The 20,798-nt window shown below is 41.1% G+C and overlaps 1 protein-coding gene across 4 annotated transcripts in view; it reads right to left on the minus strand.

Moving 5' to 3' along the window:
• ATG7 (autophagy related 7) overlaps positions 1–20,798 on the minus strand; it is a 219,893-nt gene that overhangs the window by 127,125 nt on the left and 71,970 nt on the right. For all 4 annotated transcript variants that reach the window (XM_019732654.2, XM_019732653.2, XM_074312982.1 and 1 more), the window contains exons 16-17: positions 20,408–20,483; positions 6,404–6,484 (exon numbers count right to left, since the gene is read on the minus strand). In XM_019732654.2, the coding sequence (XP_019588213.2) occupies positions 6,404–6,484; positions 20,408–20,483 (157 nt within the window). The remainder of the gene's footprint in view (positions 1–6,403; positions 6,485–20,407; positions 20,484–20,798) is intronic.

Here is a 20,798-nt window from a genome sequence, read left to right on the forward strand (position 1 = left end):
TTGTAACTAAATACTCCACACTGGCTCTGGCAAGATATTCCATCTCCTTTTGGAAACCAAGCAGTTCTGGAGACGGGCGAAACACTAGTTGCTAAGGATAAGATGTGGGATGCAGTTTACACCACACGACCATACATATGGAATCCATCACACATGAAAACGGAAGACTTGAGGCCTCCCTGCGTAAATGAGATAGGAAAAGGGAACCTGTGGGTTACTCATCATTTTCCCAATCAGAGATTTACATCCCTTTTGGAAAGGAGAAGGAAAACCTGTCTGCAGCCCAGTTTTGAGTAACATTTGCCACTGAGAAGCTGTATGCAAAAATTCCTGGCACAAGCTTTGGAGAGCTCTTCTGATTGGACCCTCCAAGGACAGTCCTTGTGACTGACTGAGATTTAAAACCCTATCATATCAGAGGAGCAGGAGTATCCTCGATGCAACATCATAAATCCCTCTCTCTATAGCTAATTTCAAACTTACAATAGGAATGTTCGGAGAGAAAAATTATGTACATATATCTATATACATATAGATTTTTTTTTAAGTCGAGAAGGGTAGAGATCAACAGCTAACAGTGATCTGCGTGATTGTAATACAGTTGATTATCTGTTTAATCCTTAAATACATTTGCTGATTTTTAAAATGGATTACTGTGGGATAAAGAATAAAGACAATATAAAAGCTAGTAACTTTGAGTGTCAATAGAGAGCCAGAGCTTATCTCATCCAACTGACTCACTGAACAAAAAAAAGAAAAGGAGGTGGACAGAGGGGGGAGCACCTTGCTCGTGGTCACTCAGCCCGCCAGCAAGGGACTAAAGCCAGGACTCTGGAAATCCCCTGACCGACTTCCTGGCCGCCACACCGCCCTGTTGCAGCTGCCGATTCCTTAGGCTAGGAAACCCCCTAAGCTTGGTGCTAGGTAAGAAAGAGTTTTATATGGAATTGTAAAATTCAGAACAGCAGCCTCATGGGCTAGACCAAGTACACCAGATTCCATCTCAAGGATAGCTGAAAATGCAATGGTACTCACCAAGCCAAGAGGACAATTTGTAGCAATTAGGTGCCCCAGGCTCTGTCACAACTGCTATACTGAACAACTTCATAAATGTGCCATGTTTTCTTGACTCTGGCTATTATATATGCAAGGCCCCCTGTCTAGAATGTCTTCCCCTTGCCCTCTCTCCCATGTGTTTCTATAAATTCCTACTCATCCTTTAATGGCAACTCAGAAGTCATTCTCTGCAAGGCCTTCCCTAGTCTTTCCCATTTATAAAATTGGTACTGGGATACCGTAACAAGAGGATGTGCCTTGACTGCAGAGCTTACCACAATACAAGGAAAATCAGAATTGGTGTATAGGTCTGTCTCACTCTCTAGATAGAATTCCTTGAGGGCAGTGGCTATTTTAATCATCTTTGTATCTCTGGTACCCAGCAGGGACTCAAATGTCAGTGGAATAAATGAAGGACTGCTAATAAATATATGGTAAGATTTTAACCTTTCCTTGCAAATCTACGATTTGCCTTTCTGTCCTCTAAATGGTGCATTTGCAGAGCTGTTAGGCAACAGGCTGCTTTGGGACAGAGGTTTTTCTTAGAGTTTAAATAGCTGAGTTTAATATTGGTATTTCAATCTTTTTCATTTAAAAGAAATAAGATAGGAGAAAGGTAGGATTATATAATATTAAAAGATAAGTGGATAGGCTGGCTATGACAAAGGCAAAAAGAAAGTATAATTTACCACAGGGTGATACCAGCTAACATATATGATTCCTACACCACCCTCTCCCCACCAGTCCTCAAGACACACGTACACAGATGCACACAAAAAGTTAATAAGTCACTTTGGGAAGTTTAATCATAACCCATCAACAGACGAGCCCATTGCATAGTAAACACCAGAATGAGTATATTATTAGGGCTGCTAATCACTAATTAAAATCTCAAGATCAGGTTTCTGGGCACATCTTGCTACATCTGTGCAGCAGACAGGTCCCAGATGGTATGAAAACCAAGTCTGGAGTCTGCTTCTCCCTAACAGGCTGTTCTTGCAATATCACAAAGTTTGTGGGTGACAGAACTATGCAACAAGAGCAAGAATACGCCACAGTCTCTGTATGCACAGCCCTGCTCCTGACTGCAGATCTGAGAGCAGTTTTTAGTCAATTTCTGGGTTTCGGAAACAAGGCTATTGTTGCATAAAATAGCAGAAGGTGTCTAGCTTTCTCCTTGTAGGGAAAGAATGATCACAATATTCAACAATACTCAACATACTGCTCCCCTCCCCCAAGATTGCCTGGGAAAGGGTACAAGGGAACTTTCTGGGGTAATGGAACCATTCTATGTCTTGACTGAAATGTGAGTTTCATGGGTGTTGATACAATTGTCAAAACTTGTAGAATTCCCTTAAGATTCATACATTTCACTGTATAAATTTTACCTAGAAAAATAGAGCTGTGAACAAATATCAAACTCTGGTTAGAAGGTTTACGTTCTGCAGTAGTATGGGCCAGCAATTTTGAAACTACTTTCTGTGTATTCTAGACTTGAGCAAGCGAGTAAATATATCTAGGATAACGGGAGCCAGGTTTCTCACTGCTGAAGAAGTTAGTTACAAATACGGAAAGGGGGAAAATTCACCAAAGGGAATAAAACACAGCATGTACCTCCTGACACCAGGATACGTCATCGCTTCTTTGGTATTCCTGCCAAAAATTCATAACCTGAATCTAATCATGAAGAAACATTAGGTAAATCCAAATCGAGGCAAATTCTACAAAATAACTGGCAAAATATCAAAACACTGAAGGTAAGAAAGACAAAGGCTAAGGAACTTTTCCAGATTGAAGGAAGCCAAAGAGACATGACAACTAAATGCAATTGCTTGGTCCTGAATTGGATCCTGGTCTCGGAGGAAAAAACCTATAAAGGACATTACTAGTACAAATATTTGAAATATAGACTGTGAATTAGATAATAGTATTGTGCAGACATTAAATTGCCTGAATTTGATAAGTGTATTTTGTTTAGGTAAGAGGATTTCCTTGTTCTTAGGAAATATGCAACGAAGTATTGAGTTGTAAATGACCACAATGTCTCCAACATCCTCTCAAAGTTTTAAGAAAAAGAGAAAAGGGGTTGGGGAACAGAGAAAGAAGGGAACCCGCACACACAAATGGGGCAAAAGGTAAATAATTGGGGTGAATCTGACTAAAGGGTATACAGGAATTCCTTGTACTATTCTTGCAACATTTCTATAAGTTTAAAATTACATAAAAATAAAAAATACCCCAAATACCATAACTTCCCAAAAAATATTTAGATGAAAAGATAATAACAACAAACTCAATGTATTATGAGAAATTCTTTCAAGAATATTGGTTTCAAAATTATACTTTTCCCTGTGATAGTAACTCCACAAAACTCTAGTTGGCTCTATATTCCTTTTTAGAACTAAAAACCAACTCATATAGCTTCAAATATGGTTTTTCAAAATACCAGTGGTAGATAGTCATTTTAGAAGGTCTTGCAAGGCAATCAACAGAAATTGGAATGAAAGTAACTCCTCACTTCCCTCCAGATTCTTCAGTAGTTTTTCTATAAGATGGAACAATTCACCTGGCTATATGCCAAGCTAAAATCAAACAGGATAAGAAATGATTTATGTGTAGACGATTCAGCCTTCCCTTCCATAGAAGCAGAGAACTATGTTCTTGCCCATCTCAGGCTTTATAAAAGATGTGTGTGTGTGTGTGTGTGTGTGTGTGTGTGTGTGTGTGTGTGTTAGCATTATTACTCAGCAGAGCTTATTCTACCTCCCCAATCTTTCTATCTGTATTTGTGGTTAAATCAAGAAAGAAGTACGGCCTTGGTCCTAGGTAAAAAAAAAAAAAAAAAAAAAAAAAGAGAAAGAAAAGAAAAAATACTGAAAACTACCAAAGGAAAAAATTACTTCATAGATGTTAAAGGAGAATTTTTCAAAATTCATTTTTAGCCCCAAAGAATCTTTTTGAAACAACAACTATGATATGACTCAGTATAAAAAATATTATGCTAAGTATGCATTAAGAAAAATTCACATGCACAGAGACGAAAATGTAATTGGAGTTGTCATTTCAGTGAATTAATATTGGGTTTACAGATAATAGAGAACGACATTCTCCTATGTGAATAAAGAAGTTAGCCAAGTAAGTAAATGCTGTGTTTCTACTGTAAGGAAATACATGTACCAATGAAGCAACCTTTCCAGCACAAAAGAAATTTAATACCCAGACCACATGAAAAGTGATCGCTATGGGAATAGCACAGCTGTTAAAATCCAAGTCAGTTTGTATTAAATTGTCCAGCATGTTTATATAAAGCAAGACTCTCAAAATGACCACCAAGAGGAAATAATTTTGCTAACAAAAATGTGATACCTATACTTAATTTAATGCTTACAATAAGTGCGAAAGAAAAATGCAGAGCTATTCTCTTTCAAAGAATATAAGGGACCTCAGTCAGCTGGTATGCTTATGATTCTTTTATAAACAGTATCTCAAGGGCTAATTTAATTAGAACTAGAACAAAAAAGAATGAGTGTTTGCATTTCACTTAGAGAACCCAATTATCTTTATTCCATTGACTAGCCAGATCTACATGAAGCCACAGAAAAACTGGCACCTGTGCCAAGCAATTTCAGTATGAAAATTAATACTACTGCCAAATTATTTTGAGACCAATTAGCTCAGCCATTCAAAGAAAAAAAAAATTAAAGACAGAAGTGCAGATGGACATCCTTGAGGCCTTGACTTGAGCAGACAGAAGATACCTTAAAGCAACTACAGAAAGAATGAGCTCATGAGTAACTACTGACAAATGATGAGCTTTAAATCTCAACATAGACACGGATACATGATGATAAAGCAGGAGCTTAGTTTACTTTGGAAAAAAGAAAAAAAGAAAAAATTACTCTAAATTTTTGAGCACCTCAAATTAACCAACTTTATCAACATTGTCAAATCTGAGTTAACTTTTTAGATAAACTGGTCAGGATCGAGCTTCTCATGAGATATGGCCCCAATGAAGTTTTCAAAGAAAGTTAGATGGGAGGGGGGTGGGGATGAGGGAGAAGGGGAAGGGATTAGAAAGTGCAAATTAGTAGTCACCATCTATAGTCACGGGAATATGCAATACAGTATGGGGAATATAATCAATAATGTTGTAAAGATCGTGTAGAGTGCCAGATGGGCACTGGACTTTTTAGGGAGATCACGTCATAGATGCCTGACCAATGCGCTATACACCTGAAGCTGAAGTAGAATAATACTGACTGTTAACTATAATTAAATATATATATATACATATATGTATATATATATAGTCACAAGATATGGAGCACAGCATAGGGAAGATAGTCAATGGTATTGTAACAGCTATATACGATGTCAGATGAGTAGTAGATTCGGGGGGTTATCACTTTGTGAGGGGTGTAAATGTCTAACTATTACGTTGCTTTGTACACCTGAAACTAATAAATAAATAAATAAATAAATAAAAACAAAGTTAGATCATTCAGAGTGGAGAAATGTCCTTAGAATTCGATCCCTTCCTCACTGCCAGATGTAGGCTGCACAGCAAAGAAGTACCAAATTATAACCGAGAGGCCAGAGTTTGGGATTAGTGACCCCCAACATTATTGTGCATAACACTTGAACATGAAAGTTTTATCAAGAATCATGAGTTTTAAAAGCCCAGGTTAAATCACCGGGTGTTAGAACGCTTAAAGAGGCATCCAAATTTGCTATCACACACAGCATACATGTAAAAATAACTCAGACCATCTCAAAGCCTATTAACAAATGAGATGCCATCACTGTAGTTTTGAGCTATATCAGCCGTTTCTCATTACACTGGAGGGCACACCAGCTCTATTTTTAGAGCCCCTGGAAAGATCAAAGCTGAATGGGCCCTTTTATTGGCTCCCCTTCAGGGCCCTAATCTCCATTTACTTTTCTTTGTCATTATATACATCTCCAAAAGACACACCACCAGGACGGCCTGGTTATCTCCCCCATCCTCTGAGTAACACTTAAAAGTTACTCTATGACCGTCCATGAGAGGGAGAAACCCTCTGAGGGAAGAACAAAGACCAGTAAGTTCAAGTCAAAATTACCGTAATACAAGTGTTGATACAGAACTAAAACATCTAATTCAGTCTCTCTCTGTGTACTATAAACCAAATTTTCTCAGGCCGGTTCCTCTGCGAGAATGAATACAGATAAATGAAAACAAAGTCCTCTCTGGTTTTTTAGACCCCACCCCTCTCCCAAAAAGCCCTGAGTGGGTTTCAATGCCTCCAGCTGTTAAGGCTAACGAGCTCATTTAAAAAACAAGTCCCTTAAATGCAGAATGACTTACTTTGGAAGAACAAGCTGTACATTTGTCAAATGCCAGGCTGACAGGAAGGACATTATCAAACCGTGAAAGAAATCCTCGGATCTAAAAACAAACAAAACAAAAAATTCACAGTAAGCCCGAAATGACAACACCTGTGAAATGCATGCATAGTTTCAGACAAGAAGCAAGAAACGATATGGTGGCCTTGACATAGATTACTAGCGAAAATGAAGTTCAACATGAATATTTTCCCTTGTGCTATAATCAGTGTGAGGACGAACTATATTAGGTCTTTTATTCCGTGAGGAACGAACCAACCAGGGCTTACAAGCTTTTCACATATTTGTGTCCTAAAAACATAATTGGTTTCAAAATACACAAAGAAAGCTATAAAATCTAAAGTATCATTTTAATAAATGTCTTCAAAAATATAACAGGTCAACTAAGTTCATTTTGACTCAACTCTCATACATATATAAGTTATAGTGAATATGGGATAAGTGTGTATTTCTGGGATATAATACTGAGTGGAGCTCCACAAAGTAAGGGGACTTACAGAAAGCAGACACAGTCCTAATATAGCATATTCATCTACGTGCTTGACTAGAAACAGGGATATAATGTAAAAAATCGCCAAATTTATGGGGAAACAGTGCCACCTTGAGCATAATCGTCTGGACTACAAGTCATTTCCATTTCCTCAGTATTAGTTATAACCAGGTTTCACAAACTGTGGTTTAAGTAATTTATTCAGAACATTATACCTCTAGGATGATACTTACACAAAAAGGGGAGTTTTAAACTATTGTATATGTCATTAAAATATTATTACTAAAAACATGAATGGCAAACTCTCTAAAGTCTCCACAGGACTCAACATTTATAAAAAGCCAGACAACACGAGTTAACGTATTCTCGAGTTAATGAGCTAATTTATGTGATCTTTCCAATTACCTCATTTTATGTTGATAAAACTCCAGCTCGGAAAGGAGAAGGAACTTGGCTCAGGAAAACAAAGTGAGAGAGCTAAGATGCAGAAGCGGCCCTCCTGACGCCAAACCTGGCCAGGCCGTGGCCTGGGCTCCCTCCCTCCTTCCCTTTCTCTCTGGATATCCCAGCATTTGTCTTCAACATTAGGTCTCAACACAAATTTAAACGTCTCACTTGAATAGAGCAAAAGAACCAACCCATGCCCTTGTGTTGCCTTTAGCCACCCTACCAACACTCCCGCAAAACAAACACAAAGCCCGATAAAGTCTTTAAATAAACTGGCTTCCTTCCGAGTTTAGATAACTCCATCTATAAGCCCACACTGCAGCTAACAGTCTAACTGCTTGTGCGTACGGGAAAATCTAACTTATGATGGAAATGCCTTGCAGCCATCTTTTAAATGTCCTTGTCAATGTAATCCAAGATTGAAAGAGTGTTTGGTAGAGAGGCTATATTAAATAGTTGGGATAAGCTAGATAACCTCACTGTGAACCTCTAAAATGTGACAATCTTTTAGTTCCCTATTGTCGTGCGGGGCGGCCTGCGGGGTCTCTGCTCCCGCTCCCCATACAAGAACGCAGGATATGGTGAGGCCAAAAAGGAACACCCACGGAGCCATAGTTAGGGGAGCCATACCACTATATTCTCTCTGGCGGCACTATACTCTCACTGGAGGCTGGATCCACACTGTCCGCAAACCGCCATCCACGCTTGCCAGCCCAGCCGCCATCTTCTTGCTAGCCCCCATTCTCCTCTCTTCTCTCTCCCTCTCTGCTAGCGTAGCCACAGCAGTTATATTAGTGGCCAATGGCTCACTGGTTACAGCTGACGGCCAACTAGCCACAGCTGATGGCCATGCAATCACAGTTGGCCATTTACTACCTGAGCCAACACCTTTCTATGTGAGGCCGAGAGCCTGGAAACTACTTTCTGGGGCTCTGCCCCCACACCTATGTCTCAAGAATGTGGTGACCATTTTATAATGCAGTACTTGAAGCACAATCAGGATCTTAAGTTTGCTATTCAGGACATCAATACAGAAGACATCAAACTGGCAGACAAGACTTTAGTGACAAGTCATAGATGGGAATGTTGAGCTCGGCATGAAGTCTGGAAGTTATAGGCTTGAAAGAATGTTCATTTAATATAAAATTTACCGAGAAAAAAACTTGATCATATGTAGCATGATTTCCATTAAAATGTTCATTGACACGGTCTATGTTAATGCATTTGTATATGCTTCATGAAAAGGTTTCATTCTCTTTCTCTCATGTAGCACATATCAAGCTTTCTTTACGCTGTGCAAAGAAATACTGGTAATTTTCTCTGCTAAACTGTCTCATAACTGGAGGTGGGGAGGGAAAGCTGACAGGAAGGGAGATAGAAGACCCAGTTAGGAGCAAAAGGAAGACAGAAAAAGGAGAGGAAGGAAGGAAAGAGAAAATATAAACAAAAACACAGGTGGTGAACAATAGGAGAAGAAAAAGGAGCCAAAGTTAATGGGTTGGCCAAACAAGGGCCCACACACCATTGTTTAGCACCTCAGACAGCTCTTTACTAGGAAACTGTGATTCATTTTCCCAGGAAATGAAGTAGAATAACATCTGTGTGTGAGGCCTTTCAAAGTCACCACATTAGTATCAAAAGGCTGAGAACTCAGTCAAAGTAATTCTAGTTCCAGGTAATTTAAAAAAGGAAAGTCTTCTTCTCAAACTGATGGCAACAGATTCCTAACCAGTATCTTCACAGGTGAACTCTCTCCCTTCCTGATTAATTTTTCTAATACACAGCTCTGAGGTAGTGTCACTTTTTAGCATCTTCCTAGAGCTGACGAAATACAGCAGGGAATTTCTTATGCTGGCATTTAAGGGCCCCACGATTGTGGGCCCAACCCGCCCTTCCAATTATTATATGTCTTAGACTGAATCTTTTCATGGGCCCTGTACAATTGCTAAGCTGAACTACAGTTTCCTTCCAAAGACATTCCTGCATTCCTGACCTTGTCTTATGCTGAATTCTGGGACTTGGAACTCTTCCTCTTGGAAATAGCCACATATCCAAATATTTGTCTTCCTTAAAAGCCACTCAACTCAAACATACCTCTTTCATAAATCTTCAAATACCACCTAGCTTAGAAATAATGTCTCCATCATCTGAAATGCTTCTTTTTGGCATTTATCATCAAAATAGTTTTGTATAATAGTTATTTTTAAAATAACAGGTTTATTGAGATATAATTCATGTACCATAAAATTCATCTTTTTAAAGCATAAATTCAGTGGCTTTCAGTATTCATGGAGTTGTGTAACCATCACCAATATCTAATTACAGAACATCTTCATTACCTCAAAAAGAAACCTAGAACCCATAAGCAATTAGTGCCCATTCTCCACTTTCCCAAGACCTTGGCAACCACTTTCTATTCCTTTTGATTTGCCTATTTTGCATATTTCTCATAAATGGAATCATACAAGACTGGCTTCTTTCACTTAGCATAATGTTTTTATCCATTTGTAGCATGTACCTAGATGTCATTTCTTTTTATTGCCAAATAATATTCCATTGTATGGATCTATACCGTATTTTTTTATCCATCCATCAGCTGATGGACAATTTCTTTCGATAGAGTAGAATTAGTGAGTCACATGGTAACTATACGTTTAACATATTGAGAAACTGCCAGACTGCTTTCCTAAGTGACTGTGCCATATTACATTCCTGCAAGCAAGGTCTGAGGTTTCCAATTTGTCCATCTTCTTGTCAGCACTTGTTATTGTTTCTTTTTGATTACAGCCATCCTAGTGAGTGTGAAGTGGTATCTCACTGTGGGTTTGATTTGCATTTCTATAATGACTAATAATTTCAAGCATTTTCCCGTGTGCTTTTAAAAAATTTTTTTTTAAATTGGGGAATATTGGCGAACAGTGTGTTTTTCTAGGACCCATCAGCTCCAAGTCAAGTCGTTGTTTCAATCTACTTGTGGAGGGCGCAGCTCAGCTCCAAGTCAAGTTGTTTTCACCCTAGTTGTGGAGGGTGCAGCTCACTGGCCCATGTGGAAATCAAACTGATGACCCGGATGTTATGAGCACTGCACTCTAACCAACTAAGCCAACCGGCCACCCTCCCATGTGCTTCTTGACCAATTGTATATCTTCTTTGGAGAAATGTCTATTCAAATTCTTTGCCAAATTTTAAACGGGGTTCTTTTTCTTTTTATTGTTGAAGAGTTCTTTATATATTTTCCTTATCAGATTCCTTATCAGGTATATGATCTGCAAATATTTTCTCCCATTCTGTAGGTTGTCTTTTTACTTTCTTCATGGTGTCCTGATGCACAACACTTTTTATGAAGTTCTACTTATTTTTTCTTTGGTTGCTTGGTCTTTTGGTATCATACATAAGAAACCACTGTCTAACCCAAGGTCATGAAAATTTATTATGTTTTCTTCTAGTTTTATAGTTTTAGCTCTTACATTTAGGTTATCATCCATTTTGAGTTGATTTTCATATATAGTGTAAGATAAAGGCCCAAATTCATTCTTTTGCATGTGGAAATCCAGTTGTCCCAACGTTTTGTTGGAAAGATTATTCATCCTCCCTTGAACTGTCATGAAATGACCATAAAAGTAAGGGTTCATTTCTGCATTCTCAATTCTATTCCATTGATCCATCTGTTTACCCTTATGACTCTACTATGCTGTCTTGATTACTACCGTTTTATAGTAAGTTGAAACTGGGAAGTGTGAGTCTCCCAGCTTTGTTCTTCTTTTTCAAAATTATTTTGGCTATTCTGGGTCCTTTGCCTTTCCACATGAGTTTTAGGAGCAGCTCATGTGCTATAATTACTTTTTCATTATTATTTCTGTCTCTCATTTTTGGAGGGTTAAGACACAGGTTGAACTACTTGCATTTGCCTACAGCACAGTGATTTGCTCATAAGAGATACTTAATATTATTAATTATGAAATTAATGAATGATAAAAGCACATACATTCCAAAGCCTACCAAATTATTCATATCTGAATTATACAGAGAAAACACATCCCAAATAAACCACAAGAAAAACTCCAACTTACCACCATTCAGGCAATTTGAAGCCCTTCCCTGTCAACAACGCTTTAAATCCCCAGTATTACAAACGCACTGAGATTCCACAACATGCTCACATTCCCTCAATCTTACAAGAGATGCATAAAATTTAGAGAGCAGAGGTTGCTACTTAAAATTTTAGCACCTTCCTTAGACATCCACAGAAATCCCAGAGGAATCTAAAATCTAGGTACCCAGGGCAAAAATCCTAATAAATATATTCACACCAATTTAGACAGGCCCCAACTCACAATCATAGAAGTTACAAGAATTTGTCCCTTGCTTGGGTGGAGAAAACATTACCATCACCTCCCTACTTAGAAGTGTTCAAAGTATGTAAAGCAATACGCTCATTCAGTGTTTTCCTACACTTGCCTGATCAGAAGAATCACTTGGAACTTGACTGTAAAGGTCTGGGGTATGGCCTGAGAGTCTGTATGCTTCACGAGAGCCCCAGGTGATTCTCATAGGCAAGCATGTGAAACAAGATGCTTTCAGTTACCAACCTTATTTACACCTTCCTGTGCTTTGCTCTATGCCAACTTAACATCCCGTTACATGTCAGAAAACAGATGGAAGCAGTTAGCAAGCCTCATTCTTTCCACGTTGGTTTTGTAAGAGCAGTACCACCACGCCCACCTAATCTAGCCCACATCCAAAATAACGTTTACATGAGAAGGCTTTACAAAGTGATATCAAAGTTATTTCTCCATCCACCTATGAACTGAGGCCTCTCAACACCGCTCAAAGTAAATTCTCTAACTTTGGGGATTGCACAGAGCTTACTCTAAGCTCTTACTCTATGACTAATATTTGCTGTCAATCTTTCCTTATAGGAAGGTAGATATTAAACAGCTATTTAAAAATTGTTAACTCTGCCTATAATAAAAACAATAAGCACAGGACAGAAAACAAAAGAGGAAACAAAAACAACCTCTACTCCCATATTTACTTCTATTTTTAAAAAATACAATTTTAACGTCTTTTTAAATGACCTCTGAATACGGGGCTTCTCAATCTCCTCACTCCCCAGTGGGCGGAAAACTGCCAATTTCACAAACACACACGCCCTGCTACCTAGTTTTGTGGCTGGTAAGAGGGATTCTTGGAGGGGCCACACCTTCCCTGCCTCCCTGCACATTTTATTTTTCAAATTTAGATTAAGTTTTCTTCCCCCTCAGTACAGAAAAGAATAAAGAAGAAATTAAAATGGCCCATATGAAAATCCGATCATTGGTTGCCTGGAGCTGAGGGTGGGGATATTTCTCAGGAAGGGGCACGAAAGAAATTTGGGGGGTAATTGGGAATGTTCTAGGTCTTGTTTGTAGTGGTGGTGGTATATATGAGTGTATACACTAATTAAAATGCACTTAAAATGAGTGAATTTTACTGCATATAAATTATACCTCAAAAAAGTGATACAAAAAATGATTTATAATCTTGATTAACGTTTTCAAAACTGTGCATAAAGGTACAAAATGAAAGTATAAGTCCCAAATGTCTCCAATACCTTTTCCTCAAAGTAATCAACATCAGTTTCCTGTTTAGCCTTCTAGGAAAAAAAAAATTATGTCTAAACCAGCTCTGTAATATATGTATCTTTGCTACCCCTAAAATATTGAAAGACCCACCTGGGAATGACAGAACCTAGAAACAATACAATTAGCTGTGGTTTCTTGGCTCCCTTACCTCTGATGACCCTCAAACCCTCACAAAAGGCAAAGCAGCTTGAGTTGAAATCCCCTGCAGGACGTCAGAGATGCATGAGGCACTTGGTGGTACCTGCATTTGGCTTAATAGGGCCTTATGAGACAGGACACGCTCCCCTCACCAGGAGGAGTAACAAGGCAGAAAAGAAGCAAAAAGCGTCAGAGCAGGGCCTTCAAATGCTAGGTTGGCCTCCCTTCTGGGCGGGTCCCAGCAGGCTGGGGGTGGTCCGACCCAGAGTCATTAGGCACACCTGTGCATGTCTAATTAGCTTCCAAAGGCTCACCAGCAGGAGCACCTGTTTGGGTGGGGTGGGGGGTGCTGGGGACAAGGTGTCGAGGGGCCTTTTGGAAACAGAAAGAGTGTTGATGGGTCTATACCACTCCAAGGCATGTTCAGAGAGCAGGATTTGGTCTGTGTTACCTGACGAGTTGCATACTTTGTAACCAAGAAGCCATTTTTATAGACTGAAGCTGTGGTTTTCAAATGCCTAATGTCCCTGGAAATTGTCACTCCATGGATCTGGAATCAAGCTGGGGCATGTGTATGCTGAAATGGCTCCCATGGTGACTCGGATATACAGCCAGATATGGGAGCCCCCAGATTACGTTGTCTTCCACTTGAAAGCTAAACGACTTTAATTTTATACCCATATCCGCTCATGTCTCCTCCAGTCCATTCTCCATGCAGTACCCAAACCTTATCATGCCTCAGCTTATGACTTCTCAGTGGCTTTCTGCTGCCCCTGGGTTGAAGGTCAAAACCTTTAAAATGACCTATAAGATCCTGCCTGCGTCTCCTCCTCCTCCATTGTGCACCCCCAACTCTGTCTTACAGGTACACTGGCCACCTTTTGGAGCTTCAAACTCACCGAACACCCTTCCCACCCATCTTCTCCGCCTCTCCTGTGCCTCCTGGAAAAATGCTTACACCTCTCCCTTTTCTGTGTCACATAAACAACTGCTCCCTCCTACCTGGCAGGAAGGCATGCCCTGGAATAATATGGAAAGTGATGGTGTCGTGCGGGGGACCCTGCTCGGTGCGCCATTTGTCGTGCGGGGAGGCCTGCGGGGTCTCTGCTCCCGCTCCCCATACAAGAACGCAGGATATGGTGAGGCCAAAAAGGAACACCCACGGAGCCATAGGTAGGGGAGTCATACCACTACGGTCTCACTGGAGGCTGGGTTCACTGGACGTGCGACCTGCTGTCCGTTTTGTCTGCAACCCACCGACAACTCTCTTTCACTCTCCTCCACTCTCCTCGGCTCTCCTCCATAACCGTAACTGCAGCAGTTATATTAGCGGCTAATGGCTCAATGGCTACAGCTGACGGCCAATCAGCCACAGCTGACGGCCATCTACTACCCGAGCCAGCACCCCTCCACGTGAGGCTGAGAGCCTGGAAACTACTTTCTGGGGCTCTGCCCCCACAGATGGTCTGGGGGAGGGAGAACAGCATGAACATTAATAAGTGCCGTCCGTGCCGAGCGCCTCTGGATGTTTTCACACACTCATCTCATTTTGGCGTTATTACCATCCTGTGACCTTCCCCCATATTTCAGATAAAGAAATCGAGGCTCGGGGAAGTGGCGTAGCTTGTCCAAGATTCCACAGCTATCAAGAGGCAAAGCCGGGAAACTCAGTTCTGTTCTTTCTGACTCCAAAGTCTGGAGGAAGAAAGCTGAAAAGCAAGGAGGAGGTGAAAAGAAAAGAAAGGAAAAAGAAGCCCAGAGGAATTAAAAAAAATACCCCCCTGCAAACAAAAACTCAGTAGTTAGGTAGCTGCTATCGGGGTCTGGGTAGATTAAACTGTCTTCAGTGGATTACGCCCAGCTGGCTACAAAATCAATAGATCAGAATAGAAGGGGTACGTTCCGTTCTGGTGTTTACACCTCAGGTAAGTAAGATCCATTTGAGCTCTAAGCCTGCCTCGCCTTGATGGGAAGTGAAGACCCAATGCCCAGACACAAACAGCCATTCTGAGAAGGCACATTTGCAGCCATAACTGGAAACTGCTGCTTTAACTTCACACCAGTTTCCAGCAGGCCTGGCAATGTTTCTAGAGCTTGGAGTTTGCATAAATAAAAACTAACTCCAGATCGTTCTTGGATGTTGAAAAGAGTCTTAATCAAATTCAATGCCAAAATTGAGAGTTTGGCGATTGCAAAACCCCAGACACACCACAGTGGTCTTTGTTCCACACAATAGCTTCAGCTACCATCACTGACCCACTTCTCGTTATCGAACTGGAGTCACCAGGGGACAGGAGAAGTAAGCTGGCAAGGAGCCAGCATCATCCTTAGAAAAATACTGCCGAATGCAGCTAATCCATCCAACCCTTTCCTACTCACTCATTGCTTCCAGAGCTTTAAGAGATTCTTTGTAGCTTTCTTTATAGGAGAGCAGATGAGCTGCCATTTTACCATTTTAATTAAAAGTGAAAGATAAAATCAACACTGACAAGTGTCTTTTATGTGCTCAGAACTGTGTTAGTGCTTAGTCAACGTCATGTAATTTAATCTGTACATGTGTTTCAGGAATTTATTATGATTATCGCCATTTTACTGACATAAAAATATGAAGTTCATATTTTATATGAACTGTAAGTGGCAAGAGCTGCTTCAAATCCTTTTGTAAAATGAGCTAATGAATGAATGGATGAAAATGAAATTAAGAGGCAAATCTGGGATTCTAATCAGATCTATGTGATCACAGACAGCCTTCAGGCTGTGTCACATGTGGGACCTCTCAAACAGGACAGCCTCATCAGGTGAGCAGAGCTCATGGGGCACAAGTAACACCCTTCAACTAATAGTCATACCCACGTCCTCTTAGGACAAGAGATGCTCTCTGAGATGCTTTTGAACTCTGACAGTATAATTGATCCCCTCCTTTGTGTACCGAGCAAAGGGAGTCCCACTCTTTTCTTTTGGGCCTCACACAGGAAGCGGCCACTAGAACAGATTCCACCACATCCACATGGCTTGGGGTGTATCTATCACCTTCAAAAGACTCCAAAAGCAAATGGAACTAAACACTGGGTGATCTTGTGCCGATTACTTCACTTGTCTGAACCAAAAGGTGCTTCGCATCAAGTCAGGGTTGGGAATCATCTGTTGAAAGGATGGTTGAATGGAGCGAGGGAGGGTGAGTAGATCACAAACCACAGCAGCTGATATGGTCAAACAGTAGACATTTGGACTGCCCGTTTTTCCTACCATTTCCATAGTCATCAATCTGAGCGGTACAGGACCAGAGGAGGATGGAGATTGCTTTTCTTGTGCTAAATCTCAGGAAATATGCTCTTATTGCTTATCTTCTTAACCCCCTTCCTCTAGACACACACTGCGATAAGCATTTCTGAGCACAGTAAAGAGACCTTATTAAAAGCTCAGAGAGGATTTGTTGGGCACAGTCTGTGCAGACAGGCCAAATAAATAGCAGTCCAAGGCCTGGCTAGAGACCCAGCTCTATCTCAGCATTTGTCTCACTTAGAGGTTTCCCAGGCCAGGTCCCTCCCAGGGTCTTGTCCTAGTTCGGACTTTGTTCTACTTTTCTGCGAGTAACTAAAAGCAAGAATTCAAGAGCCTGAGAGAACCATGGGGCTGGCACGTCTAAACCCCTAGGAAGAGCGTACACATTCAGGGTCTTTATTCATCGGTACTTGAGAACCAAGAGTACATTCGCCCGAAACAGAAGACATGAACTGCCTGGCCCACAAAGTGGGATAAAAGCGGGACTGCTATGTTAACGACTGTCGTGTTTGAACGACCACCTTGCTTTTCATTCTTTAAGGTATGTCCAGCCAAATGATCAGCAAGCTCCATAGGCAGCTAATTGCTGTCACATTCAGAATATCTCGCCAGCCTGCAAACCAACTTCCTAGAGACAGCAGGGGTGGCCTGTACATTTTATAGCTCTTGAACTGTGCCTCTCATCAAAGAACCATGAAAAAGGGTTTGGCCTTACAGAACTCAGCCACCACCCAGGAGCCAGGAAAAGATAACTTTTTTATTTATTTTTTAATAGAACATCCCAGTTGTTGGGAAGCAGAGAGAACAATACTATGCTACGATCTACAATGAAAAAGTTCTCTCTACAAAAGAATTCAGACTCCAGAGAGTATATACTATATGATTTCATTGACAGCAAGTCCAAAATTAGACAAAGTCTCCCATGGTATTACGAGTCAAGAGATGCTTGCCTCTGTGTAGAAAGGAGGCAATAATAATTAGAAGAAGCATAGGGGGGCTTTGGGGATGCCTGGTACCACTTTATTTTGATCTGTCTGCTGGGTATGTGAGTGTGTTCATTTTGTGATAATTCAAGATGTGTACTTAAGGACTGGTGGCATTGCTAGCATGCCATTTATACACCAATAAAATGATGACTTAAATTTAAAAATATCACTCTATAGACAGGAAGTGGCTTATACCTACGTGCTGTTGCCTGCCTGCAGAAGCCCACCCATGGTCGCTTGCCAGAGATTTTAAAAAAAGAACACACCCATAAGCCTATTTCCTCACCTTCAAATGGTTTTTTCACGGTTTTCAAATTCAATAAGAAGTTGTGTGCATGTGTGTTTGTGGTGGTTTTTTTTTTGTTGTTGTTGTTTTTCTTTCCCCAGTCTGAATATCACTGAATTTCAGGGCCTAATCAAGCAGTTTCCTGCACTTGGCCAATCTCTGGATGGGCCAAATTCTGCCTGTGGTCCCACAGAGAGATGGACAAAGTAATCCTTAGGCCTCCCAGGTCTGAAGCTCAGGAGAGCAGAGACACTGGGAGCGCAGGCGAAGTTAAGCAACTTTCTCCAGGTTACACAATGAGTTGCTGGTGGGGGGCCTTGGGATTCTCTGTCCAAGGACTATCACTTCTCTACTACATCTCATTCCACAAGGGCCAGTTAATAAACACTCTCCTTTGGGGAACTGAGGAAAAAATGATCCCAAGGAATGTCACTGGCCATTCTTTGTATACAAAGCACACAAAGGGGTTGATGGAGTTCCTCTCCAACAGGAAACCATTTGTCTCGGAGAGGAGGAGAGAAGTGCTGAGTCTGCAACAAGGCGCTGCAACAGAGCACAGTGTTTTTTTGTGGAAACGATGTTCTCCTAATCAAAACACAGTTGCATAAAAGGACTCACTCCACTTTAAAAGAAGAAATTTAAAGGTTATAAATAGGGACTACACAACTCTGATTAATAATTTTAAAGCGCTTTCTCCACTTTCTTTTTTAGAAAGCAGCTAAAAATAAAGGCTTGAAACTTGAAATAATGTAAGCAAGTAATCACACACGAACTGGGCTTTTCCCATATATGGCTGCGTTATTCTTCAGCCTTTGAAAAGGACAAATGAAGAGATGGCCAACAACCAAAATAATCCTTCAGACATTTGAAAAAGAGGAGAAAGAACTAGAAGAGTTGATGAATGACAAACAATTGCAAGGCTCAATGGGGATAAGTAACACTGAGAGGGATTAGTTGCCATAGTACTTTAAAAACAGGGGCACATGCATTTTGACACTGGACCCTTCTATAAAGAGACTGTTTTGCCCTCTGGCCTCAACACTGAGAAAGCTACAACTGCGGTAATTTAACATAAAGGACTTAAAGAAGGAAACCAGTGCAGGAGCATGACTGAAAATTTAATTATGGCCCCTCTCAGTATGAAGTCTGTAAAGGAGATGAGGGCACATCTCAAGGTCAGAAAAAAAGGGAAGGAGACGTGAAAAAGGGAAGAGGGTGGGGATTTGAATGAGATAAGAGAGGCTAAAAAGCAGAGGTCAGCTCTGGAGGACTGCTTCTTTATGATGGAGAGTTATTACAGTGTCAGTTGGGTCCTACTTGAAATGTTTCTGTAGAAAAGATTAACACATTCATATCAAATAAATGCCACCTTTGTGAGACAGGCTAGAAAGGTCACATTTGCAGTGTTTCATGGTTTACAAAGCCTCGTCACAGATATAGCCCTGGACACAAGGTAAAGCACCTGCTTTTACTGATATGAAAAACTGAGGCTTGGGGAGGGTAAGGGATCTAACACCAGGTCTATGGAGGGCGACTTGGTGCATCTGCAGTAGCAATTTGAAGCTAATTCTCCCAACGTGCAGGCCAGGAGTCTTTCTACTCACAAAATCTCAGAAAGAGCACTCACTGGCCAGAGGGCCACGTTTAGGTCTGGATTGCGGCTCATCCACTTTCTTTCTCTGTGACCTAAGCAATTTCCCCCCTGCTGATTCTCATCCTCAATGGGAAAATGACAGGGCTTTCCTAGGTGGCAGGAGGCGGGCGGTGGGGAGGCAGAGAGACGCGGATGTGATCCAGTGAGTCACGCTGCTCTCTGCACTCATCTGTGAGTCCGCCTCACCAATCCCCCGGCAGGACTCTTGGGCACTGTCACCACGCACTAAGACAGGCTTCCCGTTACAGACCGACATGCATGCACAGAACCTAGAGAAATGGTTTCCAAAAAGACTAGAAAACCTCTTTATTCCTCCACACATACAGTAACAAAAATTTAGAAACATGAATTCTAGATTTTCGTTCCACTCTTCTTTTCCTTTTTCACTTTCAATGGAATGGACCTTCCTTAGGATGCTTCACATTCGTTTCCTAAAAAGACACCCCACTTTTTGGTGACACTGCACACTTCTAATGTTTTCCCCAGGCATACCTATAAAGGCTTTGTATTTCGCTAGGGAGTCAGTAATAATAATAACAAGCAACAGCAACAAACATAGCAGGCATCATATTTATTGAGGGGCGGTGACAGGCCAGTCCCTTTTGCGGAACGCTTTTTATATTTTATCCCTAATCTCTGCAATGAGGTCAGTATATTGTCTCCATTTTATAGATAAGAAAACTGAGGCTCACAGAAGATGGCCAAGGAAGGCTATCTTAATAACTGCAGGACTGGGATTCAAACTGCTGGCTGGCTGATTCCCAAGCCCATTCTTTCTTTTTCTCCTTCATTCTGAGACCTCTAATCTACACACTAAAGGCATCAGAGACTCTGAGTAGTGCTGCTTGTCCATGATTTCTTCTTGTCATGGGCCAGCTAAATGGGATACCCTTTAGGTGGTCAAAAAGTGGTCCCGCTGAAATTCCAGGGCTGCTGGAGGGTGAAGGAAGGTGGAGAAGAGGTGGGCTGGGCTAATGGCATGTAAAGTGACCCCACACGCTTTCCCTTGCACCACTGGGATCAGGTCCAGAATTGGGATTTCGTTTACAAATCACTAACCTGGTGAGGCACAAGCCCAAGAGAGGTTGGAGGCTCATTCATGCGGTCGTCACTGCTGCTGGCAATGGCGTAGCCCCTGAGAAAAGGAAACAATGAGAGCAGCTCATGTTTAACATACGTGGGGATGACCTGGCGGCCGTCCGTGGAAGATTTATAAGGATAAGCAAAATGCCCCTTGCTAGGCGGCCTGAGCCAGCAAGAAACTCATTTCCCTGTCAGGGAAGGCAGAAGAGCACTACAACAATGCCTGCGTTTTAGGGTCAGAACCACCCGAGCTGGTGACCATAGGCGAGTTGCTTAACTTCTCGATGTTTCAGGAATAAGATAAAACAGGAATAAGATGGCTGTGAGGCATACACTTCGGAATGAGTTAGACAAACTACCGAGTGCA

The sequence above is a fragment of the Rhinolophus sinicus genome, linkage group LG10 (genome assembly GCF_036562045.2).
Source record: "Rhinolophus sinicus isolate RSC01 linkage group LG10, ASM3656204v1, whole genome shotgun sequence".
Classification (NCBI taxonomy): domain Eukaryota; kingdom Metazoa; phylum Chordata; class Mammalia; order Chiroptera; family Rhinolophidae; genus Rhinolophus; species Rhinolophus sinicus.